The following is a 20,028-nucleotide window of genomic DNA, read 5'->3' as shown; positions in this document are numbered from 1 at the left end:
CTAGTTTTTAATCTATTGCACAACTGGTATTTAATAAAAAGTAACATTTCATATCCAGCTGTTGCTCTCAGGCAACACTGTACCATCGTGGATAACAAGTATAACTAAACTATCATATCTGTTATCATACCAACACATTATAATCAGTGTTGTTTCAAAGAAAAAAAATGAAAAATAATCATAACCTTATACTAATATGCACTTTATCTTTACAAGCATGCACATACACACACACACAAACACATGCATGCAAAATCTCCTTCCTCACCAATGACACCTCATTGCTTGTGAAAGCTGAGGAAGCAATTCCTCTCAACAGAAAAATCATAACGTGCAGAATGGTATGAGAATTACTATTCTTGCAAATGCATTACACAATCATGCAAAAATTCTAATACATTTCGATAATTCTAACTATTTCCTTACAAATATAATATACTTGTATTCTAGCCTAGTATGCCTGCATGGCCTTTGCAACGCGATTCCATTAAGGTACAATGTTGGCAACATGCAGTTTTTTGTAATTTCCTATGATACATTTCATGAAATATTATGCAAAGTTTTTGAAAATACTTCTTTACTTTCCAATGAAGGTGACTAAGATTTTTTGTAGGAAATTATGTGTATGGAAATTGATGAAAAATGCACTTTTCATTGGACAAAATATGGAGTCATGTGACATGTGCACATGTCCTGAAAGTGGAAACAAATTGGACCCCTGTGGGTCATGTGACCACTTTTTTTCATGTTAATTTATTAGTATTTGACGACTTCTTCCCTGAGACAGCATTGATCAATTAAATGAGTGTCTCATTTCATTTAAAAAAACAAAAATATGTTGTGTTGTACGGTTGTGACGGTGAGGAAATTTTCCCACCGGTTAATCGACGTGTGACAACACCAGTAATACTGGTATCACCGTGGGGGCGAGGGCGTTCCCTCTTTACCTCACTTTCCTTGGCTTTCAAATAGCTTTTAAAAGCGGCATGTGCATTTTACTTTCACTTTGAAATAGCGGCAATTCGGCGTAAAGTAATTGTTCGTTTTTATTCATTTGAAATTTCCCTCTTTTCCTCGCTTTCCTTCGCTTTTAAATAGCTTAAAAGTGCTGTGCGCATTTTACTTTCACTTTCGAATTAGCGGCAGGTCGACGTCAATTGCTTGAATGCAACAACAAATACAACGTTAAACTCACTTTAGCCTATATATAAAACAGAACTTTTATTAACAAGAAAACGTACTTACGTGAGTCAGAACAGCCGGCATTGTAGTCTAACGTTACTCTCCCAGGATCAGTAAACAGTCCTCCATAAAATGTGCTGCACACATCTCGATATTTGGGTTAAACTGTTCTGGAACAGTGTGGTAAATACAACTTAACCACTGATTTGTAGTCGTGTCCTCTTTTGGAAAACCAAAGTAATTTCGCTTTCACAACGAAAAACACAGCGGCCTAGCGTGAGCCGAAGCCTCGGCTTAGCGTGCGCTGAGGCCAGCTAGCGTGAGCCGAAGCCCCAGCTTAGCGTGCACTGAGGCCGGGATAGAGTGAGCGGAGGCAGCGGAGTCGAGAACGGCGTGCCGGGCGGATGTGACGAATGAGCGGCAACCACATGTGACAGACCCCGGGCTTAACTCCGCTTTGTCCACGGTGAAGTTGAACGGCAAAAGTCAACAGGCTTTTCAAAATATTGCCAAACAGGCGCTTTTGCATCTTGTTTCGAAACTAAATCATCCAAGATCGTCTTGTCTGTCTCACCCCACTCTTCTTGTCAGTCAGCTTGACTCACTCTCCTCACTGGATGAATGAAATCTGATCTGTGATGCGACTGTCGTTCCTCATGCTACATTGAGCAGCCGCGTTCAGTTTTTAATTGTAGTGTCTGTTCTTTTACTGAACTAAATGATTTTTATTACTATAAAAAAAAATCTAAACGACGGTGGGGGTCGGTGCTTATCACCATCAGCACCGTCTATCGCGGCAAGCCTATTGTGTTGCCTGGAGGCAACACGGTACCATAGAGGGATATAAAATTACACTGTCTATAAATTAAACAATGAATCTTATATGAGTTTAAGCCAAATATAGGAACTTGCTGAAGGAGAGTAAAATTTTCTGTGTCACTCTGAAAGTGACTTATTTTGGTCTCTTCCTCAAATAAAGCTATGGAAAGGCTAACACACAAGTCATATAGACCAGTGAATCTCAACCTTTTGGGGTACCGGACCCCAGTCCAATTCAGAACCATCCTCAAGAACCCCCAGAACAACACTGACTCATCTATGTATCATTTGTATCTTTGTGAGGACCAAATGCAGTCAAGTATAATTAAAGTTAGTTGACTTGTCAAGTATTGGCCTATATCATCGGCTATATTGGATTTTTCTTTCATGGGATTATGTCATGTCAAAATATACAAAATTTATACAAAAATTCATACTTTATACGGACCCCCTGGCCTTACGTCAAGGACCACTAGGGGTCCACGGACCCCTGGTTGAGAAACACTGATATAGACCACTTTTATATTACATCTATAGTATATACTGGACCTATTAGGACCTAAATAAATGTTGTCTAACATTTCTTTTTATCATCAACTAAAGGAACAACATGGAGGCTTAAGCCTTGTTCAGACTGATATGATTTTTGAGCAAATCCGATTGAAATTCTATCATTTTTAGATCCGTTTCGAGCTACATTCATATGTGGTTTGAAATCTATTCAAATCACATTCCTGTAAATCTGTTTCAGTCTGACCGGTCAGATCGGATTTAGTGTAGCCTTTTCACATTCTCATGCCATGTAAAACGTAAACACATCAGACGTTTTTTTGTAGAAAACAAGCTAAACATCTTTGCAGACACAAGCTTATGTTGTTGCGAAGTGCAAGTCAAGCGGAAAAAGCCAATATATTGCTAGTATACGCACCTCTTTGAGTTTTGAAACCAGCGGAGACGGTAGCATGGAAAAAAGTTGCACATTCCAGCTTCCTGCGTTTCTGCCGCTGCCACATGAGACAAAATATAATCCAGTGCGATGACATGTTATGTTGCAAGACAACATCCGTATTGCAAACTGTAATGCTGTTATTGTTGCTTTTAGCGTAGGCATAACAACGCAACGGCATTACCATAGAAGCCAATGCAGATATTCGGTCAAATGAAAGTGCTACGGGACACAAATCGGATTTGAACAGTTGTGATACACAGTGTGGACAGTCAGTGATCTAGATCTATTCCAATTGGATATGTACAAAAATTGGATTTAGGCTGACGGTCTGAACAAGGCTTTATTCTGCTGTTAAAATAATGCATCAACACTGGACAGGTAAATCATTTCATATTTAATGCTTGTCAGCACATCTCTCCACTGTTCCACAGGGAATATTTCTCTAAAAATCTCTTGAAACTCCAACTAATTAAAAGTATAAATCACAATTGATGCATTTTAAATTAAAACATGTTGTGTTTAATTTTTAATTGCCTATTTATCATCATTTGATAAAGGTAAAGCATTTATAGTTTAATTGCATCATTTTAATGTTTAACCTTGAACTGCTACAGTAAATCTATTTGCTGCTGCACAGTGTGAGACTTCTTTCATTGTACCTTTGAATTGATTAAACACATCAATTTCTTATTTAAACTATGCAATCCTTTCCCATATGACATACAAAGCAATAACACCATCTACATCGGTTTGTAAAGTTGATAATTTGACCCGACAGGTCACTATAGAAGCTTATTTGCTGTCTGGCCTACCTAAGGGCTATTTAAATGAAGTTTACTATAAAGGTCATATTTCATATCTAACAGTACTACCATCACTGTTGACACTGGCCCCATGTAGCTTAAGCACACAAAAATAGCAAGGAAAGGCCATTTTCCAATCTGCTTCTTTCTGTCTGGTTCAGGAAGTGTTCATCAGCTCTTAATGATGTGTTGGGATGTAAGGGTGGCCTGACTTGCCTGTAGAGTGGAATAAAATAAATAATCCATGCTAACAGGACACAACACTCTTGCTGTGGAGAACACTTCGAGGATCATTTAAGGAGGTGTACGCTTAATAAAGGTCTTAGTTTTTCATGCAAGACTGGTCTTCAATTAATCTTTAACTTTTTTTTTTTTTTAAACACTAGGGGAAGAAAAAGGCAAGAAAAACGGATGTAATTTTAATGTGTTTTTCCAGCTAGCTCACATCTGATGAAGAAAGCCCCCATTAATACACAACAGACCACTAGTATTGTCAAAAGTACCGATGTCAGTACTGAAATTTTAAAATGCTAGTGGGAAATGCTGGTATCGTCACATTTTTTTAATTTCAGTTCCAACTGGTACTGACATCGGTACTTTTGACAACACTACAGACCACAGGCACTTAAAGGGGTCATATGATATTGCTAAAAAGAACATTATTTTGTGTATTTGGTGTAATGAAATTTGTTTATGCAGTTTAAGGTTAAAAAAACACATTATTTTCCACATATTGTACATTATTGTTTCTCCTCTATGCCACGCCTTTCTGAAACGTGTCGATTTTTACAAAGCTCATCTGTCTGAAAAGCTAGGTGTGCTGTGGTTGGCCAGCTATCCAGTGCGTTGTAATTGGCCGAATACCTCAAGCGTGTGACGGAAATGTTACGTCCCATACCATACTGTGATGCCGTGTCCCGGCCGGAGCGATGAGACAAAAACATTCAAACCCATTATAAATTCGGCATTTGTTGAATCCAGTGGGGACATAATTACGGATTATAATGACTTATACTGTCTTTTTACACGTTGCATCGCGCCGCGTAAACATAAAACCATGTCTGCATTTGTGATCGGAGAAATTACAAACAACAAGAGCTACTCTACACTGCTCAAACCTCGCGTTTGAATCATCAGTGGCAAATCCTTTAAATATGAAAACGTACTTACAGTCTGTGAGTCAGAACAGCCAGCATTGTAGTCTACGCTCCCAGGATCAGGAAACAGTCCTCCAAAAAATGCGCTGCACACATCTGAATATTTGGGTTGAACTGTTCTGGAACAGTGTTGTAAATCGTTGAAAACGATGTTACCAACACTTTGCTGAGAAAGATAGTGTAGCTCTTCAGCGGTGAAGCTCTTTTTTATTGATGAAATTGCAGAGCAGCGCCGAGTAAGAGACTGAATGTGTGCGCATGAGCTACAGTGAAGACAGCGCATTAGTTAAGAACGCTTCTAATTTTTTATTTATTTTTTTAAACGTGTGTTAATTTGTAAAATGATAACCTACCAGCAATGGAAGGAAATTTTATTAATATAATAGAATGAGTACATTATTATTTATTGGCTTAAAAAAAAAAAGATGCAAACAATAATAATATTATACCTGGTGGGGAGTGCCCAATGTTAACATGAAACCTATGCCATGACTTATATTGTTATACTGTGGTACAGTTATGGAGGCTGTTCATAATGCAGAGGTCAATTGCCTGCTCTGCCTATAGTTATTAAACACCTATAGGCTATGCAGTGTTTAATAAACAGCTGTTTTAATAAATTCTGCTGAGGTGAAAATTAGTGCAGTCCCGTATTGTATCGTGGCCTCTGTATCGGGATATGTATCATATCGTGACTTTGTTGGCAATACACAGCCCTAATGTTTACCCCCTCCCCCACACAAACAGAGGAATTGAGTCTATTGATAAGCGTGTATGTGTGTGTTTGTATTAAAAGGATGAGATCAGAGATTTGTATTTATCTTTTTGAGGCTGTACACACCGAAAAGGACAAACTAAATTGAATTGAATTAAATTGCATACACATTAAATGGTTCATCATTTGTTTTTGCCAAAAAGCAGTGGTGTACGGAGATATTTATATGCATAAATGCATTACTGGAATGCAATTAAGAATTACCAGTGCAAAACAGACATGAATGAAAACTAATATGGGGGTTGTTGTCTTTAAAGGGGTCATATGATGTGATTTCAATTTTTCCTTTCTCTTTGCAGTGTTACAAGCTCTTGGTGCATAAAGAAGATCTGTAAAGTTGCAAAGACTAAAGTCTCAAAACCAAAGAGATATTCTTTATAAAAGTTAAGAGTCAACCACGGTTACTTAAAATGGCTCATTCTAACACGCCCCCACATGTCTACATCACGATGTTGGAAGATTTGCATAACGCCGCCCAAATGTTCACGCAAAGAAAGGCGGCGTAACTTTTATTCTCGCTGTAGTATTGCTGTTGCCGCCGCCGCCATGTCGTGGAGACGCTGTGTGTTTCCTTGTGAAAGCGAAACTACTTTGTTTGGCCTTCCAAAAGAAGACTATATCCGCTTCGTCATGCCTAGAGCTGATCCGTGCTGGTCGCTGAAGAAATATATCAACTTCGCCCTGTGGATCGCCGGATCGGCTTTCACCGTGGACGAAGTGGAGTCCAGCCCAGGGTCGTCACATGTGGTTGCCGCAAGCCCACCGGCCGTTCCTCACTCAAGCCCGCTCACCTCCGCTCACTCTTGCCTGTCCGCCGCCGCTCACTCAAGCCCGCCGTGTGTGACGCTGTGTGTTCCATTGTGAAAGCGAAACTACTTTGTTTGGCCTTTCAAAAGAGGACACGACTAGAAGTCAGTGGTTAAGTTGCATTTACAACACTGTTCCAGAACAGTTCAACCCAAATATTCAGATGTGTGCAGCGCATTTTTTGGAGGACTGTTTCCTGATCCTGGGGGCGTAGACTACAATGCTGGCTGTTCTGACTCACAGACTGTAAGTACGTTTTCATATTTAAAAGATTTGCCACTGATGATTCAAACGCGAGTTTTGAGCAGTGTAGAGTAGCGCTTGTTTGTCATTTCTCTGATCACAAATGCAGACATGGTTTTATGTTTACGCGGTGCGATGCAATGCGTAAAAAGACAGTATAAGTCATTATAATCCATAATTATGTCCCCACTGGATGCAACAAATGCCTCGTTTATAATGGGTTTTAATGTTTTTGTCTCGTCGCTCCGGCCGGGACATGGCATCAAAGTATGGTAAGGGGCGTAACATTTCCGTTACACACTTGACTGTTTTCTGATCCAAGCAATACCATAGAATAACCATTTTTGGTTCCACAAAGAATCATTCAGTCATAGGTTCTTTAAAGAACCATCTCTTTCTTACCTTTTTGTAATCTGAAGAACCTTCTTTCGCAACAAAGATGCTTTTGTGAAACAGAAAGGTTCTTCAGATGTTAAAGGTTCTTTATGGAACCATTTAGACAAAAAGGTTCTTCTATGGCATCGTGAAGCACCTTTATTTTTAAGAGTGAATGACCACATGAACTTTAAGAATCATATAGGCCTTCTTTTTTGTTTGTGTTTAGATAAATCGCTCAGAGGGGTTTGGCCAAACTGTTAAACTAGGTTATTTACAAATAATCCAAGCACCCGATTCATTTATAATATTTGATTATTATGACTTAGTAGTATTACATTATAAAGAAATTACAGATCCTTCTTTGAAATCTGATAGGTTGATAACATTTGACAACGTTTACATCAGGTGCGAAAATAATGAATATCTAGCGCATGAGCACAGAGAGATTTGCTAGTGCACAGGACAGTTTGAGTGCGAGGAGAGACACGTTTTAAGTGCGCACACACTCTCCGGGCGAGAGCAGCGTGTATCTGAGCGCGCGCGTTCGGTTTTGTGCGAGAGCAAAGGAAATCCACGCACGAGCAGAGAGATTCGCACTTGCGCATTATATTAATGTGCTTTCGCGCGACAATAATGTGCTCTCGACATTTGACTTTAAAATAACGCCATAGTTTGTCCGTTTTGGAGCGCGTCGCGTGCACACATTTCAGCCTGAGGAACAGTGTCTCTTGTGTGGATTGTGCTTTCAACATTTTATTATCAAACATATCCTGCAATTTAGCAACAGTAAAGGCGGCATTTTACAACAATCACCGATTGAGCTGATTCTGACGTTAAGTTTGGGTTTTAGGGAGGAACGAATCCGCACCGCTGTGAAGGGAAAGAAGTTGCACAGTACGAAACGCAGCTAGTTTTTAATAGCTTTACCTTGTGTCTTCTTTTGTATAATACTTAGAAGCCAAAACCGAAATAAAAAAATAAAATGAGCTTAATAAAACAGCCACAGGCCTAAAGTGTAAGCAGATGTTTGAATGTTTAGTTCTCTCTTCTATCATAATTAATTTAGTTGTTGCGCGTACTGAAGCTCCTCCGCGTAGGCGCGATCTCGCTTCTGAATTGCGAATAGCAAAAATGCATCATAGACAAATGTTTGAAAAACAGCTGGCGACTCTGGTGAGATAGAATTAGCAAGATAATGTATATATAGCAATAATAAAAGTATGTGTGTTTTATTAAATTTTCCAGTACCGATAGCAGAACCGTTAACGTCAGAGCTTATCGATACTCCGGTCTTTCATAATTTAGCCCCGGGACCGATTAAATACCGGGTTTCGGTACCCATCCCTACAGTTGAAGAACTGGTTTTCGTTCAGTTAACGAGTGGGAATTGTCCACAACACACAAGAACTATCATATTTATACAGCAGGGGCCAAAAGTGATATCGGACCTAGTTAAATGCATTTCTTCTCCCTCCAAATATTGATGTTATGTTGATGTAGATTTTCTAAGCATATTGCGTAGGTATGCTTAGTGAATGTAAAACTTTTGTAGGCTCTCTGAGTTTCAATTGTTTCATTTGTAATAACACGAGGAAATATGCTTACTGAAGAATATGCATGAGAATGGCTTCTAATTAAATACAAGGCAGAACCAATGAACCAATGAAATAATGCATACAATATCTCCTCCAGACATCACTTTGGCTACTACTGTATCGATCCGGCTTGTTAATCTTTAAACTTCTTCTTTTTTTTTTTACTTTGCTTTAAGTTACAAATAATTTGAATTTATTCAAATTTCAAATCATTTTAATTTGAATTCTTCACAGTCAAATTCAAATTGGAATTCTACATCTGGACTGCTACCTCAGTTCAAGCTCAACTGAAATTCAGGAACTCGGGAACTGCCTTGTTTTGACACACAACTCATGCTAAGGCATGTTTAACAAAGCTGTCTTAAATAAATATATTGATTATAATAAATATATTGATTAATGCCTCATTCAGCAGTCTTCAGGTCAAAGCCTTCAAAATTGAGCCTCTCTTTTTTTAGCAAAAGGCTATAAAGTTAGTATGGATGGATCCTCAAGGCATTAGAGAGAAGGAGGGAGACGGCCAGGATCAAGCAGTGTGCAAGGGAGACTTAAGGTACATCTTTGTCCCCTGATTCCAGTGCCTTTTCAAAGCACCACCTCCAACTCTCCTCTTGGTACACAAGAACCTCAGGAGGTTTCTAGACAAAATCAGTAGGTTAATTTCATATTGTACATATTACAACTAAGAAAAGGCTGCTTGAGTTTCACTCTCTCAACAGGTCTCATTAAATCTGCAGAAATTGAAATCATTTCATATTATCATAGTGCTGCTCACTGCGTGCCTAGATATAACTAGATAACATTTCTGTGGATGAGATATACCGTATTGACCCAAATATAAGACGATGTTTTTTTCTTGAAAATACATCTGAAAAAACACAGTCGTCTTATATTCATGGTCTAGACTTTGACATGTCAATAATACACCCACAACAATAGGCGGCGCCAAATACGCATAAAACGAGTGTGTAGCTGGCCAATCAGAGCAGACTGCGCTTGTCAAAGGAGGGGACTTTGTAGAAAACGAAGCGTTTGAGAGAGGCGGGGCATATAGGACCTACAATAATGTACAGTATTTGAAAAATAATATGTTTTTTGAACATTAAAGCATGTCAACATATTCTGTTACACCAAATACACAAAATAATGATCTTTAAAAAAAGCATCATATGACCCCTTTAAGTTGCACGGGTATATTTGTAGCAATAGCCAAAAATACATTGTGTAGGTCAAAATTATAGATTTTTCTTTTATGCCAAAAATCATTAGGATATTTAGTAAAGATCATGTTCCATGAAGATATTTTGTAAATTTCCTACCGTAAATATATCAAAACTTAATTTTTGATTAGTAATATGCATTAAGTTTGAATTCAACTGTAACATCTCATATAACACTAAGAAAACTACCTACAAATGATTTTTTCCTATTTTAAATATCCTTAAAGATGAAAATATCCTTCATTTATTATAGCTTGTTTTGCAAGGGGCAAAACAAGTAGGTCTTCCACGTTCAGGCCTTGGCGTGATTGGAACAGCTGCCAAAAGACTTTATTTATTAACAGGAAACAAATGAAAGGAAGTGATAAAAGCCAATGTTAGCCATTCAGCCAAATAAACAAGGGATACCCTCCAAAACAATACGACCGGACAACATTTCACAAAAAATTTGAACAAAGTCCGCAGAGAGCCATGGGTGTGAAAACAACTTGTATTGATTTAGTGGGGAATTTGAGAAGCAGTTGAGTAGAACCTGCAAAGTCTAAAAGCCGAGGTAAGAGGTTAAAAAACATATTTTGTTTTGAATTTGGGTTTTCTTAGGAGGCCACAACATACATCGACCATAAATAGGACACATAAATGGCTGCTGAATCTAGAACTGTTGAATGGACTGTAATAGTATTGTGTTTAGCGGTCTGTGTCAGGCTGTAATGCAAAAAAGAGAGGCTTGGATTTCAAAAAAATATTACAGCAGACCAGTGATGATTAATTTTCCCTCATAAGCCAAGTATGCAACAAGAGCTAACAGTGTCCAGTGCCAAGCTAATACGCCTCTACTGTCAATTTCAATGTTTTTGCCTCTTTTCTTTTAATAAATATGCAGTCAGACTCGCACACCCTAGACAAAACATGCTTATGCTATGTGACAAGAACCATGTCAAAGTCTCCACAGCACCTTTAAAAGAAATGCTACTTTGATTTTTTCCCCACCTACTCCTCCATTTAAGGGCAAAAGAGAAAATATAATTATTCCCCTTCAATAAAATGAGTCATTTCTTGTGTGGGGAAGTCTGTTCAGCTGTTCCTTCATTACTAAATGGAACACAGTGATGATCTAAATTGTAATTAAGGACATGGTGTGGAGCAAATTTCACTGCTAGAATGATCTAACAGAGCCCATATGCTGAAGTGGAGATGAGAAGCCTGTCTGTGTTTGCTTAGCACGTTCAGGCTGTTCATCGTGCTGACAGAGAAGCCTAATCTCACCTTGCGCTGACGGAGGTGAAATAAGACAGCCTTGATGGTGTGACAAACTCGTTCATGATAAAATATCACTAAGGTCGTTGGGTAGGAGGAATGTAGAGCCATTCTGTAAACTGGACTGCTTGTGAATATCTTTAAAAGGTCAGCATGACGGTCCAGCTTTTCTTTAGATAAGCTATGTCACCTTCAGTGCCACGCAAGTATCTTAAATCAACAGAATTGTTCAAGGTTTGATAGTAAACAACCTTCCAGGGCCACGGCGCAAAACATGGCCGCATCCCGAGAGTAGAATTATCTTGTCATCTTGTCACATTGAGCGATATAATTACTCAACTCATACTGTACATATGTAACATTTAATTTGACTTCGTGTGTTAGATTAGTTTATATGTCTTAGATTTATCCAATAAAGCCTTATTTATATGGAAAAGAGAAGTATCTTGTGTTTTGTGCTCACAAGTTAATGTCTTAAACTGCCGATCTTGTTACTGTGCTAATTAATAGTGTTTTCACTATATTTTGGATATTGATATCCATTGCAGAATTGCTGTCATACGGCTCGTTCACTGAATCGCAGGCCGTCTCAGTGATCTGCCGTAAAACAGTGATTCTGTCCTAATTCCCTTGCATATTAATGGTGGAGTTCCCTTTAAAATCTTAAATGATTCCCTTTGAGCTAAATTATTGACCTGTTTCCCTTACATCAACTTCAAATACTTTAGATGCCTAACTAAATGTACCATTCCCCTGAATTAAAAATACTAATTTTGGGTGGTATTTCTACAGCACCAGCCATGTGATGAGAACAAAAAACAGGGAGAAGAGAGATCAGAAAATGACACAGGCTACATTTACAGCGATGGTCTAGTGGTTAGTATACATCAAGCTGTGGACTTATACAGGTGAATTAAAAGGATAGTTCAACCAAAAATTTAAATTAGTCCATGATTAGCCCATGATTTACTCACCCTGAGGGCATCCTAAGCGTATCTGACATTCCGCTTTGAGACTAACACAATCGCAGTTATATTTAAAATTGTCCTGGCTCTTCCAAGCTGTATTAATGGCAGTGAATGGTGCCCCTGTTCTTGAAGCCTAAAAAACTGCATCCATCCATCATAAAACTACTCCACACGGCTCCGGGGTGTTAATAAAGGCCTTCTGAAGCGAAATGATGCGTTAGTGTGAGAAAAATATAGCTAAAAAAAATTTTTTATTTATAAACCGTAATCTCCAGCTTCTGGTCGCTCAAGCAGGCGCATTCACGAAAAGACGTTCGAGCCTAAGACGTAGGCGTAGCGGAAGCTCCGGGGAGAGAGTGACGAATGCGGAAGTACAGAGGAGAAAGCAAAAAAAAAAAAAAAACCTGTCATGAACTAGTACTACAAACCCAGCCAATACAATACCAGAAACTCCGCAAGATGGAGGAGACTGTAGCGGTGCCACAAACTACAGATGTAGTTCATGTGATTTCCCTGTGCTGTAAACAAAACTTGGTTCTCGCGAGACTACACTCTTCTCCCCGGAGCTTACGTTGCGCCTTCCGCTACGCCTATGTCATACGCTCGAACGCCTTGCCGTGAACGCGCCTACTTGAGCAACCGGAAGCTGGAGATTACGGTTTATAATTTTTTTTTAATCGATATTTTTCTCACACTAACGCATCGTTTCTCATAAGAAGGCCTTTATTAACACCCCAGAGCCATGTGGAGTAGTTTTATGATGGATGGATGCAATTTTTTAGGCTTCAAAAACGGGCACCATTTACTGGCATTATACAGCTTGGAAGAGACAGGACAATTTTAAATATAACTGCGAAAGTGTTTGTCTGAAAGAGGAATGTCAGATACTCCTAGGACCCTGAGGGTGAGTAAATAATGGGCTCCCTTTAATGTGTCAGAAAGGCCTAAAAAGTACCATGTTATAGGGACAAAAAACATCTTAGTTAAAGGAATATTCTGGTTTTGTTTGCTTCTTTGTTGACTTTCAGCTCTATAATGGCAAAAAGGTTATTCTCATAGTGAGCACATGTTAATAAAACATATACAATTTGTAAAACCACATAAGATAACAGATTAAAACAAGATCAAACTTCTAAAATGAGTTTAGGTGATACCCAGGTATTGCCATCAAACACATTTCTGAGTAAAACTGCTGTCTGACTGTATCTAAAGCGATGAATATTACAGGTTAAACGCAAGATAAACTTAAGATACTGACAGCATTTGTGTTATGCTGTTGATCACCACAGAAAATAATTGACTAACCATACAGTTAACAAGCAAGTAAATGAGTAAACAAATAAGTAAACAATTACAAAATTAAATAATTGAACTAAAAATAAATAACTCAGTAAATAAACAAACAAAATAAGTAAATATAAACTTTGTAAGTGGCATAAATAGAGCTTAACTTGTATTTAATCCAAAATAATCCCTTAAGAAATGAATATTTAGGTAGTGAATTTGAAGGTCAGCTGTGAAACCCAAGACAGAAGAACAATCCAAAAATGTCTGGAAAAAAGTACCAAAAATACTTAAATTAGAAAAAGGGGACACTGTTGGTTGAAACATCAAATTATAAAAACACTGCCAAGAAAAGCCTGTTCCACAAGACTCTCCTCTTGAAAAGCCGACAATGTGAAACCACAAAGCAGTGAACAACCACAGAGCTCAGTAGAAGAGAACAACATAAATTGAGCTCCACATAACTCTGGCACATATCTGAGGCTTGCACAAAAGCAGCCATTACTCTAAAGGAACTATGCAAAGCATGTCCGGAGTTTGCCACAAATGCCCACGTAACACAGCTGTGACGAAAGAAAAGAGTTTGCGGTCAGATGACATGATGATAGAGCTTTTCCAAAGTACGTGTAAAGCACAATCCTCCCCACAAACATCACACCACGCCTACAGTGAGTCATGCTGTGGGGATCCATCTCAGCTAAATATTTAAAGCTTTCATTGCTGAAAGGGATTCAACTACGTTTTAAACATGAAATATGCAACAGATTTCAATTTAGTTTTCTGGTAAATAATAGTTTCTAATATACATACCGTATTGACCCAAATATAAGACAATGTTTTTTTCTTGGAAATACATCTGAAAAGTCATCTCATATTCAGGGTCTAGACTTTGACATGTCAATAATACACCCACAACAATAGGTGGTGCCAAATACGCATAAAACGAGTGTGCCATGAAATATGTAATGTAATGCGTGTTGTAATGATCGCGAGTAAGAACAAAAGGAAAAGAAAACCTTACAGCTGCATGAGTCGTGACTGTCACGTTAGCCTGATGGGACCAAACTCCCTTTGTGATTTTAAAACGCAAGACAGTACCCAGATTTGAAGACTACAGTAAGATTTTACTTCTACTGATAATAAGATTTTGGTAGGCTACTATTAGATGGATAGCCTAAATGTCTTAATTCAGATGGGCTACCTGTTTTTTTTTTTTTTTTTTAATGGTATATCAAAAAGTGTATATTTTTTTTATGTGATTGTTAGTACATTTTACCAGTTTTTACCATACTTTCAAAACAAAAATTAAAATAGGAAAAATATGCAATATGAAAATAATTGAAGACAAAATGTGTTTTACTGAGAAAAAACAAGATTTGGTTTTTAAAAAGCCTTTTTCCAAAAGGTACATTTGGAAAAGGGGGGGGGGTCGTCTTTTAATCAGGGTCGTCTTATATTCGGGCCAATACGGTAAATTAAAAGTCAAATTGAGTTTCAGTGCTTTGAAATAAAACAAAAACAACTATAATGTAATTCAGTTCAATTAAAAAACTGGTACATGTTGAAAAATTACTCAGACACGTAGACAGTGTTTCCTGCATATGGCACAACTGCATAAAGTGGTCGTGATTGTTTGGGTGTAGATCTTCACTGCTTCTTACCCTCGACAGGTGAGGTCTTGAGCCTGCGGCAGATCCCTTGCACGTCTCCATAGCATTCTGCAATCTTGTTGACCGCCTCGCCACTGCGGAGCTCCATCAGCTCACGGAGCTGCATCGTCGTGCAGCCAAAGTCGCCTTCGTGGTCGACCTCTGCGACCGAGTTCCCCGGCGGGTGGTCTGCAGTGTTGTTAGCCATTTTGACTCGCTGAGTTTCAGTCACGCCTCAGGACGTGAGACTTCGGCTCAATCCACTTGTAAACGCAAGCCTGGGTGATGAAGGAATGCTTCAGGTAGGTGATACAGTGTTCACAAGTTCAAAGAGTCTTTCTGTGCGTTTGCCGGGACGTTGAGCAGAACTGTTTTGAGAGCGAATGCACATCAGAGGAAGCGTTTCTGAAGGGGATGATCCAGGTCAGACATGTTACGGCAGCAGCAAGGCATTAAAGGGATGTATTGTACTCAAGATGTACCACAGAGAAACTGAAATAGAGCAAGAAACAGACAGGATTTAAATTATTTTGCAAATCAATGGAAAAATTGCCTAATTTTGAACATTTTGTGACAGAACAGACAGGAAATGTTGACAACATCTAAATGACTAGAACCACTTGTGCTTGTGAATGAAGCATCATGTTGTGATAGAACAGCAGAAAAAAGACAAAATGTTACGAAATACAGAGCTGCTTCTTTCATTTTTTCCCCCACACAGCAGTTCTACAACTTCAGGGTTTGCCATACATTGATTTATTTGTGGCGGCCCGCCACAATATCAACACTGACCGCCACAAATAGATTTTCCAAAATGCTTTGACTTCGCTGAATAAACATGAGCTCTGCACGTTTCAATCAAAACAAGGCACGGGTGTTTTTATATGAATGTATCGTTTTTGAAGGGAACCGATTGTCTTCAGAAAAGTTTTGATGTCCTTTTAATTTCATCTATCCTATAATGCCTGATAAAGCAGCGTTCATGAGCGCAGCGCTGCTTTGATTACAGATATTACCGTTTACCACAAGTGTTTACCGTTTTGCCGCTGGTCTCCAAGCCCACAGAAGGGGGTAGGGGGAAACACAGACGTAGAAAGAGAAAAAGAGAGGGCACTGGGTGTAAAATAAGCTAAAAAAACAACAAAACAACTCTACCCGTATCTGAGATAAGGGGTCTGTGTCAATGTGAGATAGGAGAGCTTCCAACTCTATCGGGTTTTCTTATGCACACGGGATATGAAAAATAGAGGTCACTCTTTGATGTGTGCTTGCAGTGATCCAAGATGACATTTTGGACTGGGATTCATCTACTCGCACTATGGCCAATTTCTCATTATCACACTTGTACAGTCAGTGATGGTAGCCATAAAAGCGAAGCACTGGATACTGGAAAGCCCTGAGGTGGATTTTAACCAAGATTGGATTATTGTCCACTCCTCCTTCAGTGTCAGTAAAGCTTCAGCCTCTGTACACTGCACTGACCTCTTAACTTCTAAAAGAGGAGACTTCAGCCCATAGTAGTTTTATTCTGATCAAAGTGACCTGATTCTGTTTAACTGTTGAGGTCGATGATTCTCACCTCTCTTTACTATTATTTTAACCTCTTATTTTATTATTCATCATAGTTTAAAGCACCTAAAGTGAGGTCTGATTTTAAAAACATATTCATTGTTCTGTGTGTATGTGTTTGCGCAAACCACATTAGTCAAGTCAGAATACAGTTTACTGAATTTAGTTCTAACATTAGTACTAATGTAATGGATGTCTGTAAATGTCGAAATGTGTAAATGCCACAAGAACAAGCACTACAGTGTTTCCAAACAAATGTCATCCATTGCCCAAGGCATTAAGAGAGAGGCCATTACCGAGCCTTCAGATTAGCAGAGCACATAAAATGTTTGAGTGCTTCTGTGGAGAAGAAGAAGGGGAAAAAATATATAAAATCTATAAAGCAATGTCACATGCCATGCTGAAGAGGACCCACCCAAAATAATCTTTGATAACAGGAATGGACAAGTGTTTTTAAAATACTTCTATGTAGCTGCTTGGGTTTTCTTCCACCCCATAAAATTAACATGAACTAACAGTGAATAACTGTATTCTCATTAACTAACATTAAGAAAGATTAATCAATACTGTAATAAATGTATTGTTCATTGTTCGTTCATGATAGTTAATACATTAACTAGCATTAAATAATGGAACCTTATTGAAAAGTGTTACCTTAATATTAAATATAAATATATTGTTTTTATTCACTTCTATGTGACATAATCAGATACAAGTTGTTGTTTTTTTTGACTAATTATCCAAATAATGTATAGTCCTACAAAGCTATTATTATCAGAGCATATGAGCAGTGCATAGCAGAGTAGAGCATAGCGTCACTAAAGGTAGCATTATTTTACAAGTGTTGCCCAGTACAGCTGAACTAGCCTTCACCACGTTACAGCACAGTAGTACTATTGCAAACCAAAACAAGTAGGCCTATACTGCATAGAAATTTCCTGTCAGCACATTATTTGAGTGAACTTTGCTTTTCTGATGAGCATGAGCGATGTACACATTCGTAGATCTGAATATTGAGCGGAGAGTGAAACATGCGCGCTGAACACTGCCGGGCGGGGTGGGGCGGGGCAGGGCGGGACACACCATATATATTATTATTATTATTATTATTATTATATGTAGCCTATATTTTCGGTGCATCCCTACTTACATCCTGTCCTTGTTTACAAATCCAAAGTAAGTCCATACATCCGATTTAAACACGGACAGGGCTTTCCTGATAAATTTCTGCAATGCCGCCCTCTTTATTTTACTAACTTACTGCATGCTGAAGGTGACCCAGCTGACCTCACCAGAAAAAAAACTCAACACCACCATCTAGTGGATTGTAAAGAAATTGATTTTATTATTCTACCAAATAGTATAATAAAAGATCTATACTTGGCGTCCGTGTATCGATACAGTATTGCCACGGAAAATATCGCGATACTATGCTGTATAAATGTTTTCCCCCACCCCTAATAAGCAACAATATTCCATGCATGCAAGTCCATGCATTTATTTGATCAAAAATACAGTAAAACAGCAACGTTGTGAAATATTTGTACAATTTAAAATTACTTTTCTATTTCCCTTTTATTCCTGGGACATCAAAGCAGTATTTTCAGCATCATTACTCCAGTCTGCACTGTCACATGATCCTTTAGAAATCATTTTACTATGCTGATGTGATACTTAAGAAACATTTATTATTATTAATGTTGAAAACAGCTGTGCTGCTTAAAATTTTAGTCAAAACTGATTAATTTTTTTCATGATTCAAAAAAAGAAACCTTAAAAGAACAGCTTTTATTTGAAATTCTAATCTTTTAAAGATCATAAATGGCATTACTGCAATGTTTGATCAATTCAATTCATCCTTGCTAAACAAAAGTAGGCTATTACTTTCTTTAATACACACACATACACATATATATATATATATATATATATATCTCTTTAAAATATAAAATATTTATGTATCTATACATGCATAGATACATACATACTGACCCATAACATTTCACATTTACACATTAAAGGGATAATTTACCTGAATGTGTTTTGCAACATGAAGAATTTAAAAAACACTGGCAATGTATAAAAGGTGAATAAACGATTATATAATTTTCATTTTTAAGTGAGACATCCCTTTGAGTACTTAAAACTCTCATCTTTTGATATACAAAGACAGCTAAATCCACTACAGGAGGAAGAGCATCTTCTTATAGGGGTTTTAAGACTGAAAAACCCCACCTAGCAAAGTTTCTCAGACACATTCTCTGTAGATCTAGACTGAAGACTCATCTGTTTAGTCAGACATACAGTTAAATTTGCACAGTCTGTTTCTAATCCTGCTAAACTAGTTTTCTCATTACTTTTCTCCACTCACACCTTGGAACACCCATTCCAATGTTTACCAGCCCCTGTAATGCCCAGACCATCAACCCAACACCCATCAACCCCTTACCTGGTTCACTAATGTGTCTGTATATTGCCCAAAATCTTATTCTATTAAAAACATAATAGAACTTATGAACAATTTACAGTTCTTAAAATGGTTGAGTGGTGAAGGTAAAGAGAAGTTTTACTGACTTCATTCTCAAGGCTCCAGACTGCGATCAAATGGTCGCATTTTGCGACCATTTTTTCTGCCGGTGCGACTAATTTTTGTGAACGGTCGCACTGGCGCGACCACCGCGTTGTCCAACTCATAAGTGCTGCCAATTCTGTTGCAATTGAGAAACAGCAAACGAAAAGAAAGCGAAACCAAACCGTGCTAAGTTTCAGCTGCGCAGCACGGACCGCGACACAAACAACCTTGTCCGAGCTCAGAACAGCTATACTCGGGAACCAGTTGATTTTGCGAAACTGTTACAGCACAGCGCAGCGAGAAGCGTTTGAACTCACCGCACAATGATAAGGTTGCTGCGAGATCTAGTGAGAATCATTCAAATTCTGCACAGAATTCTTTGTTATAAACAGCGCTGACATATGTCAGGAAACCAGAAGCGGTAACGCTAACTGTAACCATGGTGTTGTGGTAAAAATAGTCGAATGCATTGCATTACATTATTCATTTCAGGGTTTGTACAGCCTTTTGAGAGAGAAATTCAAGCACTTTTCAATGACTTTCAAGCATTTCACACAACTATTTCCAGCACTTTAAAGCTATAAAATGATCCAGTTTGAATGTTATTTTTAATGGGATGACCAAAATATACTTTGTGGTAAACAAAGAATTTAACAAAGAATTAAAAAAATACATCAAATCACAATTATAACCAGTAGACGGCAGCAGAGGAGCACGCATTGGCTTATTAGTCATTCATTTCTACTTTTTCTCTATATTTTGAAATTATAAAATCACTATTATAAAATATCAAATCATCAA

At 38.1% G+C, this 20,028-nt stretch overlaps 1 protein-coding gene across 1 annotated transcript in view; it reads right to left on the bottom strand.

Annotated features, from left to right (window-relative positions):
- Positions 1-20,028, bottom strand: part of LOC107553225 (plasma membrane calcium-transporting ATPase 1-like) — a 157,055-nt gene that overhangs the window by 56,291 nt on the left and 80,736 nt on the right. The window contains exon 2 of the mRNA XM_016235425.1: positions 15,099-15,578. Within this exon, the coding sequence (XP_016090911.1) occupies positions 15,099-15,294 (196 nt within the window). The 5' untranslated portion in view covers positions 15,295-15,578. The remainder of the gene's footprint in view (positions 1-15,098; positions 15,579-20,028) is intronic.

This window comes from Sinocyclocheilus grahami, unplaced genomic scaffold, assembly GCF_001515645.1.
Source record: "Sinocyclocheilus grahami isolate Dianchi unplaced genomic scaffold, SAMN03320097.WGS_v1.1 scaffold2.1, whole genome shotgun sequence".
NCBI classification, from domain to species: Eukaryota; Metazoa; Chordata; class Actinopteri; order Cypriniformes; family Cyprinidae; genus Sinocyclocheilus; species Sinocyclocheilus grahami.
This window is presented reverse-complemented; position numbering and strand designations above follow the sequence as displayed.